A 16,901-nucleotide genomic window follows, 5' to 3' on the forward strand; every position below is an offset into this window, starting at 1 on the left:
TAGTTTTTTCCCCCTGCTTCTGCATTTCCACGAATCACTATTAATCTATGTCCTCCTATTATTCCCCAAACAAACGGAAAGCCAAGTCATTTAGCATTGCTCACGTTTGAATTAAAACGTGCATCTACAAAGGGGATTCGTTTTCCATCTTTATGAGAATCCAACAATGATTGTGTACTGGAAGTCAGATATATGAAAAAAATAGTTTCATTTTCCTTTTTTCTATTGTAATTAATCTAAACAAGAAGTAATATTTAATCTGCAGGGTTAACGTCCTTTATGCACAGATGGATGAGAGCAAGGTGTGGTAAGAATCTCTGTGTTGCCAAACTTTAGAGACAGCACACTAATCGGATTTTAAATTATACTTATTTGTTATCTGAACATAACCACTATGCACGTATATACACACACACACAGAGCACATAGTGTGCAGGGGAAAAGATCGCATGAGTCCAAGGTTTAGTTAACACTATAGTATAAATCCAGGATTGGTCCCAGGGATGAAAGCACACCACTAGACTGAGTGACCAATGATAATTTTAAGCTCAGCTAAACCATGAGCTAGAAATGAATGCTCTTGATGCACCTGTCCAAGAAGCTCAGCATTAGTGTGGCGGACACACTTGTTCATGTGGACTCTTTCACATCAGTTTTTCAAAAATGCACACAGATGGACAACAACTATTTGCTAGCCTGAAGTTCTTGTCTCTCTTTTAAGAGAAGTGTCTTCTCCCTTCTGCACTAACTCTCTTTTATAAGAAAACCCACACGCTATAAAATATATAGGGCTGGAATTAGTTTCCCCTCTGATCACTGATGAAATAATTCCTTACAACCACTTATTTTCTGTCAAAGCATTCACACTGCCCTGCCAAAGCATTGCTAACCTGGAGAGAAACAGGCCCTAAACAATGACTTCATTCTGAGTACCATCCTGCTATTACTTCCTACCTTAATTCTGGTATGATTTGTGTAATTAATATCTTATGTCTCCACATAATGTAGATTCAAAATCTTGGCTTTACCTTTCCTTTTTTTAGTAGCCACTAATATCTTGTTGCGGCTGAAGAGTGACAGAAGATGGCAGACCGATGGATATGACTCTAAAGTCTGAAGCCACATCATTATTGTAGAGTTTGGTATGCTTTCAGAACCAGCAAACCATTCCAAGCACTCAACCAGGGACCAGAAAGAAAATATTTCAACATCTGTATGCGCGTAGCTTTGTATTAGGAAATTAGTGAGGGAGAAAATGTACAGGCAGTCCCCGGGTTACGTACAAGATAGGGACAATAGGTTTGTTCTTAAGTTGAATTTGTATGTAAGTCGGAACTGGTACATATTGTAGGGGAAATTCTAGCCAAACATTTCTCCAGAGCTCCGTTTTATTCTCCCACATCTCACTTCCCTCAGTCCTTTATTCTCAAGCTGAGGTGTCTGCTAAGAAAAGCCGCTCTGCGTCTCCCTGGTCTGCTCGGGGGCGCACTAGCTTCACGTCTACCTGGTCTGCTGGGGGGAAGCAGCTAGTGCGGGGTTGCCTGACCCCGTTTGTAAGTAGGGATCCAATGTAAGTCAGATCCATGTAACCCAGGGACTGCCTGTACTGCTGTTGTGGAAAGAGGATTACTCATAAGCAGTAAGTTCAAATGTCTAGCATGTAACAGAGGCACAAAAAATTGGGCCGAAAATTGGTTCTGAGGAATCAGAGCTCCAACATTCAGGTCTGGAATGATGGTTAAAACTCTATCAATTGGGGCACCCACAGGCCTTATTTCATGACAACCTACAAAAATATACAAATGGAGATGGGCAGGGTGTGTGAGGAAAAATCACGTCTCTCCCCTCCGCCCCCCCCCAAAAAAAACCACTTAAGCATCGAGCCAAAGAGTAATAATGGGGTTATTTATCTTAAAAATACATCTCATGGCAACTGAAGTTGCGGTTTTTCAGAATTCCAGTGTCCCATGCTTATTATCAAGAATACCCTGTCTCCAGCACCTACAAACTCAGATGCTATAGCGAGAAGCGCAGTGTAAGAACATACATAGAATGGAACAGCACTATGTTACCTCTCTGAGTCTTTCCACAGTCTGGTTTTATATACTTCAAAAGTGCATTTAGGTGTCATCAGGTTTGTTGACAGTAGCTTAATCTGTGCTTAGAGCTAATGAAAATAAATTGGTGTTGTTTATTATCCCGTAGCACTGAAGATTACATTAAAGCTGCTATGCTGCATGGTGCTTTATTTTTTATGGCATTTTTTCCTGTATTTTTTATGGTATTTACTGGACTTTTTACCATGAGTATGTTATTTAAAATTGATTATTTACATAGAAATAATTTTAAAACATAATTGTGTATATTAATAAGCATTCAATTTTTACCAACATTATTGAAGGTGTATAACATACTGTAGGTTTATCTACGGGAAATATCACACTCATTTTGGCGCTCAGTTACATAAGCATAGTTCCAGAGTAACTATCAATTTCAACAGTAACTGAAGGAAAAAAAATATTGTCCCACAGGAGGAAGGATTTTTTTTTAATAGTTTTATGGAAGTCAATTTCCTCTCCACACAGTGGTTCACTGAGTTACTTCACAAATGTTAGATGTTTGTGACAAACACTGCATGATTTGTCTTCTCTGTGGGTTTCAATTAATAAGCTTTTTATTGTGTCACCGTGCCCTCATTTTAATTGTCCTTTTATATTAGTCTCATTAAAGGAATGTCAGGATAGTACAGGCTAACACTAACAGTTTTATGATATGACCCAACCTCTTTGTGTTGGAGACTGAGTTAGAAAAACATACCACTCTTATCATAGTCACTTAGTTAACACTGAACAGGCTTATCCTGGAAGAGGGGGTGCCTAAATCAGACCCATTTTCCCTCCCTCAACAGATCCCATCAATTTTTCTCCTCAACCTCTCTTTCCCCAAATACACTCTGTGGTTTGTTGTGCAACACAGAGAAGAGATAGCATAAGCAGAAAGAGGGTCACTGAGCCATGTGAAAAGGTGTCTGTGGGGTAGCAACAATAGTAATACTAGCATCCCCAACAGCACATGCACCTCTGTTCCTTCTGCGGTTACAGTGATGCTCACACAAATGGGGAAGGAGTCTGGACAACAGCACAGTATCCGGCATATTCCTCTTCAGCATTTACATAAAAACTGGATCATAAGTTGAGTAGCCCTAAACTCCCCAAACTATAGCTTTCCCATGCTACAGAGAGGATACACACTGATGCTTATCAAGGGAATCCATTGCCATTGTAGAATGAAATAACCGTGCTCCATTAAAGGAGGTTCCATGTCACAGCCTGTACGGGTCCGTATGGCTCCTAGCCTAGGAAACAGAAATACCTGCTCTTGTGGAGGGCTGCTTCAGGATTCAAATGGCAGCAAACGAGGAGCTGTGGATTTCAGGGTTTAAGTCCCACCTTTTAATGTAGAAAGCAGAAGCTACGGACCTCAGAAAGCAGCCCGTACCACACAAGGAGATGATCACTCATTGAGATGTCTCTGAATCATTTACATTGCAAATAAGAGAACTAAACCAAACCAACTAACAAAACCCCTCTGCCCTGTCTCACTGCCCACAGTTTTTAATCTAGTCAGTCTGTTCTGGACCCAAGATTTCAAAGTTTAATCGGTTTGGTAAACCTAGGCAATGACATGCACCTTCCAATTATAACCCACTGCTCAATGTGTGTCATGTGTCCCTCTCTGTGTCTGATCCACAGAAGATGTCAGCCTCTTACAACCCGGGCAACAGAGCCTGGCTCTTTAGTTTAAGCTGCAGAGACCCATGCTTTCCTATGAAGGGCCTCAGGGTATGTCTACACTTACACCTTAGTTCGAACTTGGGATGCAAATGTAGGCATTCGAAATAGTCAATGAAGCAGGGATTTAAATATCCCACGCTTCATTAGCATGATCTCATCGGTGCATTACTCCAATCAACAGCTGTTTCAAAAGTGAAAGTGCGTGCCGGGACGTGTTAGTTCGAACCAAATCCCTTGGTTCGAACTAACATTACTCCTCATTTTTGGTTCTAACTAACACATTCACTTGTGCGCACTTTCACTTTCAAAACAGCTATTGATCGAAGTAACGCGCCGGCGAGATCATGCTAATGAAGCATGGAATATTTAAATCCCCGCTTCACTGACTATTTCAAATGCCTATATTTGCATCCCCAGTTCGAACTAGGGTGCAAGTGTAGACCTACCCTCAATCCATGAATTGCTGCCATCACACAAATATTCCTAAACAAAGCCAGGTGCATGCTGAGGCATATTTCCTAAAGAAGAGTATCAACCCACTTCCATTCATGTCCTTTCCTAAGCACCTGCAGGTCGAGATGCTCGGGGGATGGGCATGGTAAATTTACCTACATAGATTAGAACAGAGCAATGAACCTTTACTCTGGGACTGTTGATATCTGAGGAATATCACTCTGACGTGTAATTCAGGTGGTGTGAGCTTCCCCTTAAATTAACCTCTCTCTCTTCCATTCAGGGCTTTGTACATAGAAATTATTCTGTGAACACTACCCAGAAATCTCTTGATGGAACAAGAGATCACATGAGGCCTGCCCTTTACATACTGCATCAACACAGTGGGTTTTTTCCCCTTCTGAATTAGCCCAGGTTTCCAAGTGGAACTCTACCCCTCAATGCATCTCCAAAGCAAGAGTGGGAAGCAACCCTGAATTGCTGTGTATTTTATCTACCTACAAAATGTGGCTAGCTCTCTCTCTCTCTCTCTCTCTCTCTCTCTCTCTCTCTCACACACACACACACACACACACACACTTGCTCATCTCATATCTCCCTACATTTGCAAAAACCACTGCTTTCATTTCAGAAAGATGCCAACAATGCCAAAAGATATTTTGATGTATTTATAGCTAATCAAAATCTGTGTGTCATACGCTGAAGTTCAGTGAAATTCTATCTAATAAATAAACAGCGGAATAATCTCTTTCACGTACAGTGCATCAAATACTATAAACTCCACTACTTCCATTGGGGCACACAATTAGCACACAAAAAATTCTGTGTATCTCACTGAATATGTAACTTGATGCATATAGGGTTGATAGGGTTCTAGTTCGCGCCAGATTTCTATAAACAGGATTAATTCTTATAACAGTTATTCACTGTTTCAAGACACGTCACACAATGGTTTCTGTTAGTATTTATTTTGAAAAATGGAAAGCCCCCCTTTAAAAATAAAATAGAAATAAAATAGAAATAAAAAAAATAAAAAAATGAAAAACACATTAAGCAATCTTAGAAGCACACCAGCTCAACTGGGGAACTATGACCAAAGCAAGCCCTGTAATAGTATAATGACCTTTAATGAGTGTCTTGGGAAACAATACAGCCCTAGCATAAAAGACAAAGGGCAAAATTCATCATGGCTCCACTGACACTAATTCAAAATGATTTTCTGAACAACTAAAGAATGTAAGAGAGGTAATCTGATCTACCCATGTGACCTCACTTTGATTCCAGGGCCCTGCTGCTGCCATTTCTAATTGTCAAACACTCTAAATTTCACATCTGTTCATATTTAATGAAAAGCCGACTCTCACCACCATTCTTTGAGTTAACTAGCTCTGTCAAGATGGGCATCATCTGACCCCTCTGCACAGCAAAGAAAACATGGTGATTTCTATTGAAGCTCTTCCAGTGGAATTTGGTGAGTATATGCGTGTGTATGTATACATATGACTTATGCTGGTTTGTGAAGGGCTGGCTGGAATTGATATTGATTTTTCTGAGTTATTATTAAACGGGTAAAGGTGACTGGTCTCACACGGGGAAGAATGAGACCTCTTGATTTGATGGGGCGACGATGGGGGGAAAAGGCCTATGAAACGGAGGATGCTACAAATCCCTAAAGTTGTCAATATCCCTTAGATTTCAACATGTAATATGGGTGTGACGTGTTTCCCAAAGTGGTGCTGTTGAGGGCAATGCTATCATACACAGGATGCTTTTGGTTGACTAGGCAATGAAATTAAAACCAAGCCTTAAGTGAACTGGAAAGCACCAAGAACTATTAAAATTATGACTTCTTTTTGCTTGCCAGATGATATCCATGGTCACCCATTTGTAGAGGACGTATTCATTTAGCTCTGTCTGTTGGCTGCTAGCAGCAGTGCCAGGACTCAACCACTGTCTCTTTGCATGAGACCGCATTAATGTAAAACTATTCTGTGCTGGGTTGCAGAGACTCGCAGGTTGTAGGAGTAAATGCATCTGCAGTATCTCGCAGGAGGGAAAGGTTCTCATTTACTGGGCTGAGCACAAGGCAGTTGGTTGGACGATACACTGTGGTGACCCAGGTTTCAACAAGGGGTGCCACCTCTTAGTATAGAGCAAGGGATTTACTAGTGGAAGCTGACACCTGTGGCAGGTGATGCATTAGAGGTGACTACTGTAAAAAGTGACACCACAACTACGCTACACACTCCTTTATGGCACTATGCAGAGTACATACGTGTCACATCCCTCCAGCACATGTATAAATAGTGTAAATGGTGAGACTTCGCTTAGGCGAGTTGAATAAGGCCCAAACCCTTACTGTAGACACTCTCAACAGCTCTGTACATGCCCAAGCTGCACCTCCCCCATCGAGACTGCTATGGGAGCTGCATAGTGTCCTGCTACCTCTCTGTTGCTCAAGTGCTTTCCCCACGGCAGGAAAAAGGCAGTAGCAGTGCAAAGAGGCCTGGTGAGGAAGAGGAAGGTGCTTCAGCAGTGCCCCACTGCCGGAGCCTTTCTTTGCCACAGGGAACTGCTATAGCCTCCGCGCCCTCCGCCTTGCCAGAACATTCACTGACACGTGAAGTTACATGCTGCAGTGTGGACACTGTTTCACTGTTCCATGTAGTCTACCTATGGCTGCCAGCAGAGTGCAGTAAGAACATAGCCTCAGAGTGCTGGGACCTACACACTGGGACACAGAGAGGGTTCTCATCACCAAGAAAAGCCTGCTAGATAAAGCTTTTTGTTTAGATGCCATGAATCCATCTCTCTGAATCCAGGGATCACAGACCAAAATAGTTAGAGCCAAAGCATCCACCAAGTGTCACTAAACTCTGCATTTATGATGGATCAGCATCCACTAATCCCATTGCACTCAGCCCTTGTTGGAGCTCCTGTGTTCCAGACCAGACGGTATAAGGTGACTGCTCTTCCTGACCAAAGCTAGATCTTTCCTAACAGCTCATTCTGATTTTGCCCATCCATTTGGATAGGGAAAAGGAAAACAAGCTCTGTCTGTTACGGACACTTGAACAGAGTGGCCGTGGTTGTCCTTAATCATTTTCTTTGACTGCTGACGAATTCACTGAAAGAACAGGTGTGCTCTGGCTCCCAATAATTTATTGAACAGCCACATGCACTGCCCCTCACTCTATGTCGTCAGAGGCGCCTTTGTGGCTTGGTCACGATAGGTACTAACCACTGTCTGTTGGTAGAAGTGTATTTCACTCCTCCTTCACACAAGGGTACTTTGTCATGGACTCCCTCACATAAAGCTTGTATCAGGGTAGTCTCATTAAAGAGCAGCTGATGATGAAATAGCTGTACAGTGGGCACGCTCAACTGTACTAAAGCCTTCTGGGGTGTCTATCTTGAATGAGGACTTCCTTCCTTACAGAAAACAAAAGCTTACAAAGAACAAGGCTAATAAAAACAAACAAACAAACAAGAAACCCTAGCTTCAGCTACAAATTCTATCCTTCATAGGGGATTTCCACTGCCTATTATATGCCATTCAACCACACTGCTATCATATTTGCAGACTGAATTTACAGGTTTTTTTTTTTTTACCAACTTTGTAGTCACAGATTTAGACACAGACTTCCCCCCCTCAACTATCAATAAGGCATTTACTTTACTATTTAATGACAATTTATACTGTATGCATGAAATCAAAACAAAAACATCACCAAGCTGTGCTACTAAAAGTCTCACATGCTGCTGCAAAGACGCACTGTTTTTAAGAAGCACATAAAGCAAATTGATGCGTAAATTAAATTTTGGTATTAAACTCCCCTCCCCCCCAAACCGTGTAATACATAAAAATAGAACTATATTAAAATTAGTTTGGAAAAAAAGCATCAGCCCAATAAAACTCACAGAACTACAATGTACGACACAAGACAGGGATGGTAGCACAGACACCACAGACATGGAACAGCATGTGTTGGTGTTAAAACTTACAGGCACGTAAACTGGTGGAGCAATCATTAACAGAGACAGAAGAAAGTGGGAAGGCTCTCTCAAGGGTGTCCATGTTACTATGTACACTGCCTGACATGCAAGAGCAGTCACGCTCAGAGCGTCCGCAATCAAAACAACATGCCAGTTTCATTCTCTTGTAGATGGACATCTTGGCTATAACCATGTGTTGGATGGGAGGAGAGGAAGAGCAGCAGGTTAATGGCAAGGTTATATAAATATATAACAAGGTAGCTGGAAGGTAACTTAAGGGATTTAATACAGGCCTTAGATTATGTTTAACAGTCTTGACCCAGGAAAAAAAATGCAATGTGATTATTGATAACAATTTGGCTGCACATCAAAAGTAGGGAAAAGATAAATTATTCTTTATACTCTCCCCAAGCCATACAGGGTGACCAGAGACATAGGGAAAAAATCACAATCAGATTTTCAGATTAAAAAAGAACAATGTAAAACGAGAAAATCCTAAAAACATTTTTTTTCCCTGGCACAATTAACACTGCTGGGCCAAAAAAGAGAGAGAAAAATTTAAGGATGTTAATCGATCAGATAATGTGGACCTACATTTTTTGTGGCAAACGTCAAAGTTATTTTTTTTTAAGTAGAGAGCCTCTAAAAAGTACTAATAATTTCTCACTACACATTAGTGGAGAGTTACAAGATGTCTACACAAAATTTCCTGAAAGATTTAGTGACTTTACAATATGCCTTCAGGAACAGAAATGGACTCTCGACAGAATACCAAAATTTGTCCACATGAGGGCTGCAGCTAATAATGGCAAATATGCTTGACATTAAAGTCAATTCACAAATAAGGCATCACCAAAACACACACTGGTCCATTGGAACATGCTGAACCAATCATTGGCATATTTTCTGCTCCAAGTGGAACTGTGAACGAACATCACAACCGTCTTCAGATGTCTATTTGCTATCAACGTAACACGTTTAATTTTAAAATGACTTGAAAATATCATTGCCCAATTTTGCCTTATTCACAATTGTGATCTGAAGATGAAAATAAATGCCACTTGAAAATAGTTTCAGATGTTGCACTGAACCATCATTGTTGGTAATGCCTTAGCATGAACTGGCTTAGTTATACCACCACTTAAGCAGAACACTGAAAGCCAAAAGTAAACCCTTTAAATACAAAAGTGGCCAAAAAGGAACTGCTTCTTTTGCCTGTAGCTTCTATTAGAAAGTTGTGGGGTTTTTTTCAAATGTGACAGTGGTGGCCTTATTTAAATTATTTCCCCTCGGTTTTGCCATTTTTTAATGCTATAGTCACCAGGAAAGAGGGAGTTCTCTCTCTCCAATGGGTCAAGTCCTGTTCTAAGGCCTTTGTGACTTGCCATACAGTATAATTGTCAAGCAAGGGTAACATTATGATTGTGGAACACAGGCATTGAGGGAGATGAATGAGTGATCTCTTCAGCAGTGATTCCATTCCTCTAAAACATTAATTGCATTTCTAGTGGCATGTTCTTTTAGCATCCTACTCAAGTTATCTTACAGCTGGTCAGAAACTCATCATGCAGCGCCAGGCCCGTTCAGTGCATTGTACATCATTCCTCAGAACTTGGCTTTTAGTACCAGGGGTTCCACTGCAGCTTTTGATACAGACAAATTTGGACAACATAGGACATCCATGTTTTCCTCTCCTAATTCTCCCCAGCGTGCACTTTTAAATCTAAAAGTCAGGGATTCAGAAGGGAGGAGATTTACAAATAAACTGTTTAGATGTTTCCCTTACACCTCTTTTTATTTTATTATTCTGTTTTTCACTCTAGCAACATGTGGAGTTCCAAAAGAAAAAATACTCAAACACACTAATACTAGTTGAGGGGAAAAAGGAAGACTCGTTTTAGATTTCAAATAAGCTGCATTGAGGGATTTTTTCTAATCAAATGCTGTAGTGAAACACAGTATCTGAAAAATTGTGTAATACCATTGTTGGTTAGTAACAGTCCCTGGTTTTCAGTTACTTGTAGTCATATTTTGTCAACAGAAAATAAGACGATACAATGCATTTCTTAAAATTAAAAAAAATCATTGCTAAGGTCAGGGAAGGCTTGGAAGGAAAACTTTGGGAGCTGTTTTATTCAGACTTAAACCAATGATGTGAACAATTTAAACCCTTCTAGGCAATAACAGGGAATTTTGTCAAGTACATCTAAAATCTCACACCTTTCAGGGACTGTTTTTAACTATTATTATTGACTGTTCTGGAGACCATGCATCATTTTTGATATTTCACATTGTTAACATGCAAGAAACAGGCTTTAGCCTGGCAATAAATATAACACAAAAGACTTGCTATAAAGGGTTTAAACCAGTATATAAGCAATCACATATCAAAGCAATACATTTTGTAAAGAAAACATGCTGTAACTCTTCATTCCTGTTACACAGTCATTTTACATTCATACCAAATACAATATTGAAATAAATTTAAATTAAAATATGGAATATTAGTAAGGATGATTAGTGAAAAGATCAAAGACAAGACAGAAATGATTAAAGATGGTTCAGCCACACACATACTGTTTCCTGTTAAACCTCCATAAATATTAATAAAAAATGGTAATCAGCAGGGGATAAGGGGCTCTTTTGTACAGCCTTTTGGATGGATGCTAAATTCATATGATACCTGTAGCAGCTGCATAAAAATCCAATCATTCTCTACCATACCCTTGTAGAAATGATCAGGATGCTGAATGGAACTGTTATATTTGCAGTTCTAGTGAAAATAAAAACAGAACATAAAACAACTTAATTATCCTATTTTAGGTTCTTGAAAGACAAATGGCTAAAAGGGAATGGCAGAGCCCTTTACTCCACATAAAACGCCCCCCAAAAAGGAAACAAAAAACAAAACACGGGAAGTGTCTATGTATCTGAAATCAAGCCAGTGAAACTTGGATTTTGCTAATGAACCAAATGTTGCTGTTCCACTGACACAAAAACTATTTGATAAGAGCCGCACGCTGAGGCAAGATTCTGAAGCTCTCTGGAAATGTTTACAAAACTATCAACATTTTAGACTTCAGCTCTCAGCTTTCGTTTATTTTATCATTTTTATAGTGGCCAAAATGTTTTTGTGGCAGTTTTTAAAAACAGACTGAAATTCTTTGTTTCTGATCAGAAAATGAGGTGTTGCCAGAGTGCCAGACGCTCTGCATTCTCCTCCAAAGTAGAAAGTCCCCCAAGCCCTGTCAAAATGTCTAGAAGAAAATACCTCAGATTGTCTGAGTGAGGTGTCATTTAAAATTCACAAAGAGTAATGGGGAATATTTCCAGGAACAAAGAAAAGCAAGGGAAATGGCTGATTGTTCTTTAAATAAGTTGTCAAATAACAGTTCCTTGTCTAGAGCATGCAGGACAAAGCACCCCTTTTTCTCTGCTGATTGCTTTTTGTTTGTTTGTTTTTTTGTTGTTTTTTGGTTTTTTTGTTACCATACAGTCTCCCGGATTTCACTGCTCCACCCATCACTAATAGTAGCTTTACTCTTGAAACTCAATGGTAATAAAAAGTAGATCTATGAGGACATCTAGTGGATCTTTATCAAACAGCAGCTGGTTAAATACAACCGGGACTGGAGGTCACTTGATTGGCAGTGAGTAAAAAAAGCGCCCAACTACCATTACGAATTGAAATGGATACAATGTCATTTCAATTCATCAAGTTCTCATGATCCACAGCAAGTAACATGACAACGAAGGGGAACTTTACAAAGAAATTATGGAAGAAAGCAAGTAGCAGCATTAAAAGAAGGCCATATTGATCTGATTGCCTTTTGGCGACGTTGGGTAACATCATCAATCTAAAAAATTGAAAGGGCTTCCCACAGCACAATTTCAGTTTTCTTAAAAATACAGCAGCCTGTCAAACTGGTGACAATTGATTTTCTCTTAACCTGACCGGCAAAGCTAGCTCTCCGTCATTTCACTGTGTTCCAGGGCAATTTCAAGACCACCAAATGCAGCCTGCAAGCTATTGTGTGAGTTTTGCAAATTTCTGACTTTAAGTGATGTCAGTCATAGGTAATTTGTTAGCCGTTTCCTGAAATTCACAGGGTGTTCTTGTTCTTCAGCCAAAACCGCAGGAGTAGCAGGTGAAGTTGTTGGACAATCGGCACGTTCCACTGCCTTTCGGGAACGTTAGGAAAGACTTGCATGTTTTGAATTAATAACATTTCATAGACCAATTTATTTTTATTTTCATGCATCTTCATGACCCTTCCTTCATTATATTTCAGGGAACACTCAGCAAATGTGTTCTTAATACTTCCTTCCTTCCTTCATTTCTAACTGGGCTGAAACTAGTAGAAGAACTAATGCAAAGTAGCAGTGCTGGGTGGGTTTTTTAAAAACTATATTCTTGTTTGATTCTGCTTGTCAGCTCAAGGTGAATTATATTCAAAAGTGACTATGTAAGACTGGATTCTTCTTTTCAATATCTCTGTTCTTGATGGAGTTGGTCTTCAAAACAGGACTCAAACTAGCCTCTTTTTTCCAGGAATAGTTTTGTGTCTGAGAATAAGTATGTCTAGTATGAATTGTGGGCTACAATATTAGGGCTTACATGGCAACCAAACCAATTTGAAATGGCAAAAAAAGAAGGATTCTATTATATGATATTGTACTTTTTGCATCATTATCTAAACTGTCACCTAAATTCTGATGGCAGACTCTTTATTGGTGGTGATGATGTGCACTACAGATAGAACACAGATTGAATCCTAGACCCTATGGGGAATTTGCAAGGTGCAAAGTAAGATAAATAATCTTTTCTTGTGCAATGAAGACACATCTGATATGTAGATAATTTAGAAATAACGAACAAACCCCCCATTTTGACATTTTTAGTCTAACTTTTTAAATTATAATCTTACTTTTAAACCTATTTATTTTTGACTTAATAGTCCTGATACTGTTAATTGAGCTCTACTGGATCAAAGATGATTGCAGCAGGAACTGGATGCTTGCTTTCAAATCCTGATTTGCTGAAGATAGGAACTGAAATTAAAAACAAAACTGAGATGCAGGAACCCAGCAGGCCAATCAGACCACTGCTTTTAGCTGACATCAGGGCAACCCCCCCGAGGATGCGGGGTGAGGTTCTAGAGTCACTAATGTCAGCACTGAAGTCCTCGTATAATGTACTAAATTTTCGGGTGTCAATTCTGGAAGCAGTGTGCATGTAAAAATCCATTCTCTGTCCAAGAATCAGGAGGAAGGTGTTATCTGGCTGAACTGTAAATTGTTACTATGCAAGTGGTCAATTCTGCCACCACTGATAGTCTCAAATAGGAAAGCTGGTGAACGTGGTTCTTGAACTATTTACTTGATTTCAATTGTGTCGTTCAGCAACTTGCATGGAGTAGTAGATTCCCTTTTTCTCGACATACCTCCCAACAACAAATGGCATTACCACACTGGGATATGCTAATTGGCTAACCCTGTGATGTTATTACCAGAAATACTGTCTTTCCTGGATTCTTTGGGTCTTTGTGTTCCTATTTGATTGTACAGCCCTTAGCACAAGGCAGCCAGAATCTTTTGCTGCCATAAAACAAACTAACAGCAACATTTGGGGAGACAGTTAAAAAAAGGAGCCTTACGGGTTTGGAGTAACCATGGCTAAAATGAATGGTTAGTGAGCTCACAGTGGGACCACTCTGGCTTACTACATCATGGAACTATCTAATGCTGGCCCCTGAAACTTCTGGGGAACAGTTTAGTCATACTGAGAAGCTATGTATAGTCCTGTAAGTATGGTAGTAGTACCCCACCCCTTTCCGATGTATTTTCGTTGGAGTGCCTGTCCATCTAATCAGTGCAAATGAAAACTATTCTGCACCTCCCAAGTGCTGTATTTATTGTAACTACCATGACCACGTGTACCCTAAGAAATGTTTAAATGCCTCCACAGAACTGTAGACTTAACAATGTTGTGGCTCATATTCAGATGGAGTGTCTAAAAAGTTCATACTGGATCAGTAATAAGCCTCAGAGTTATGCTACTGAAAGCATAATTGGGCCCTACACAGCAACGGGAATTTCATAGACTGGTGAAAAATAATTACCACTGTAGAGTCACATGTCTCCAGTTAAGGACAGGTTTAAGGTTTATGTATCAGAGGTTGATCACACAATTAATTCATTGCCTGGCTTATTTTTTTCAGGGGAGGGGGTGGGGAGAAGGGACACTGGGGGGTTGCTGAATTGCTCTTTCTGTCATGAAATGAAACTGAGCAGCAGAGCATACATGTACAAGACCTTGCATACAAGCCGGGCAATGAATTCCACTTAAACAGGCAAACCGTGCTATAGTGGTAATTACTCCAGTCTAACTAGCAACCCTAAAAAGTAATGAGAAGTCCAAAGCCATTTAAAGGAAATGTCATTGTCAAGGCTTCATTTTCCATTGGAGATAAAAATAAGATTGGGGAGAAAATGGAGAGGAAAGGGAAGAGGAGGAGGAAACTGCTGTATTTTCTTCAACGTCGCCCTGATCCGTGTGGGTGTCAAGGATGAGAAAGGCGGGGGGGTATGACATCACTGCTACATGCAACATAAATATTAAAGAAAAGAACCAAACTACTAAACAAAACAAAACAAAACAAAAAAACTCTCCGCTAGAGAAAGACAGGTTGGACCGCACTCTGGGCTACAGGGAACCCGTTTTTACTCACAATAGATCACTATCAGTGTGCAGTTAAAATATAGTAGGGACCGTGTTCCAAGGCAGCAAAGAGGAAAAATAAATCAAAAATTTGTCAATTTTCACAGGTTACAACACATTCCTTTAAAAAACATCAACGTACACACGCTCTGTCCCTCAGGGGTTCAGCCCCCACCCTTTGCAGCAAGCAAGTGGCTGGAAAAAATTTATAGAGAATTAGACAAGAGTTGTTATACAGAATGAAAGAAAACAGAAAGTGTGAACTGTCCGGCTTAGAGATTTCATCCCAGCGTGGCTGTATTTAGTATATATGAATACACATTTGGCCCTTTGCTGAAAAGCTACAATGAAATTAAATAAGAAAGAAATTGAAAACATAAGCTAAATATACAACACGATTATCAATGGCTTGTGAATAGAATTTATAGATTTCTTTTTGGACAAGGAGATGTGAACATTTACAGATTGTTCAGGCAGTTAGGAGAGGAGGGAGAAGAATGGATAGCTGAAAACTGTGAAAGGAAAGCATAGTTACTTTAATTATCCCTAGCCTTGTGGAGAAGCATAGTTCTTACTTGAATTATTAATACTAGGCCTAACAGGTTTGGACAAATGGCTATGTAGGTCAGGCTCACTCCTAGACCCTGACAATACCACCGTTAATATTCAGACAATATCTAAAGGGACATGAAACCTCAGATGCATTATTAAAGAACATGGCTTTCAACTGTCCCAGGAAGCTGCATGTAATTAATGCCATAATAATTAAGATTTCTATGTAAAGAAGACATTCTTTCACATTTCATTCACCTGTACATGCTGATAGTTTTATCTTCATTCCTTCATTTTATCTTACATGTCATCTGCACTCCACTGTTTCTCATTTTGATTATGTTGCTCATTAATGTTAAAAAAATATATCTGATATGTTCACAGTGTCGTCAGAAATTAAATAGACAGCCAGGTCCCACCAATTTAGAAGGAAATGTTTTTAGTGTAATTTCTACTTTGTTTTTAGCAAGAATGTGTTTTTAAAGAAACAATTTGGGCACCAAAGACAGGCAAGATTTCCAAAGGTGATTAGTGATTTTGAGGGCCAAAACTGTGATACCTTAAAGAGGTAGATGTACAAGACTCCCTACGAAGGAGTCTCAAAGTTGGGTATCCAAAAATTTCTTGATTAAAAAAAATAACTAGTCACCATTGAAAATCATGTGCTCTATGATTCACTGATTGACAGGACTTTAAACAAAAAGCTACTATATTATTGCTAATAATTATGAACACAATGTTACAAGCTGGTGTGTGTGCATGTGTGTGTGCGACAGAGAGAACAAACTAAGAGAACATTCTGAATAAATATTAGATTTTCCCATCTTTGTCTTCACCTCCACTCCCCACTTGACTTGGAGCACTGAATGCCAAAGGGGTAATCTTCCATGTGGTGGCTCTGACAGGCTTCTTCAGCCTCACTAACTCCATCATTTCATTCCACATCTGTCCAACTCCCTTTTATGCACTGGACTGATGTGTGTGACCACGTCGTTGGGAACATTTCCTAGTGCTACATGCAGACGTTGTCAATCTAGCCCTGACGCAACCTTACCCCTGTTTTATACTGTGTTCGCTGGTCTCTTTCCAAGAAGTCTTCTCCTCCCTGGCTTGCATATATTATGCCATTTCAGGTTTCCAGCCTTTCTATCATAGTTGCTAGTTAATTAGTATCAATATATTTGAGTTAAATGTGATACAACAATATAGGTCTCCCATCCAAACGATACCAAGTCTCTGGGAGAATTTGGTAGAAGCCTAGACATGAATATATCATGGTACTACAGGTATAAAAGGTTGGGTGGGGCAAAATAAGAATATATAACTGGCACCCCCGCCCCCCGCTGGTAACATGTTCCCCTTCTCTCTGGGAAATCCTGGGGGGA

The 16,901-nt window shown here is 39.8% G+C and overlaps 1 protein-coding gene across 20 annotated transcripts in view; it reads right to left on the minus strand.

Annotated features, from left to right (window-relative positions):
• KCNMA1 (potassium calcium-activated channel subfamily M alpha 1) overlaps nucleotides 1–16,901 on the minus strand; it is a 755,813-nt gene that overhangs the window by 116,858 nt on the left and 622,054 nt on the right. For 2 of the 20 annotated variants that reach the window (XM_014569149.4, XM_014569142.4), the window contains exon 19: nucleotides 8,253–8,426. The exons of 17 other annotated variants lie outside the window; for them this stretch is intronic. In XM_014569149.4, coding sequence (XP_014424635.2) covers nucleotides 8,253–8,426 — 174 coding nt within the window. Of the gene's footprint in view, nucleotides 1–8,252; nucleotides 8,427–14,974; nucleotides 14,984–16,901 lie in introns of all 20 variants that reach the window. One more of the 20 variants, XM_075934723.2, reaches the window with a different exon arrangement.

Source organism: Pelodiscus sinensis, chromosome 8 (assembly GCF_052426305.1).
Source record: "Pelodiscus sinensis isolate ZL-2025 chromosome 8, ASM5242630v1, whole genome shotgun sequence".
Classification (NCBI taxonomy): Eukaryota; Metazoa; Chordata; order Testudines; family Trionychidae; genus Pelodiscus; species Pelodiscus sinensis.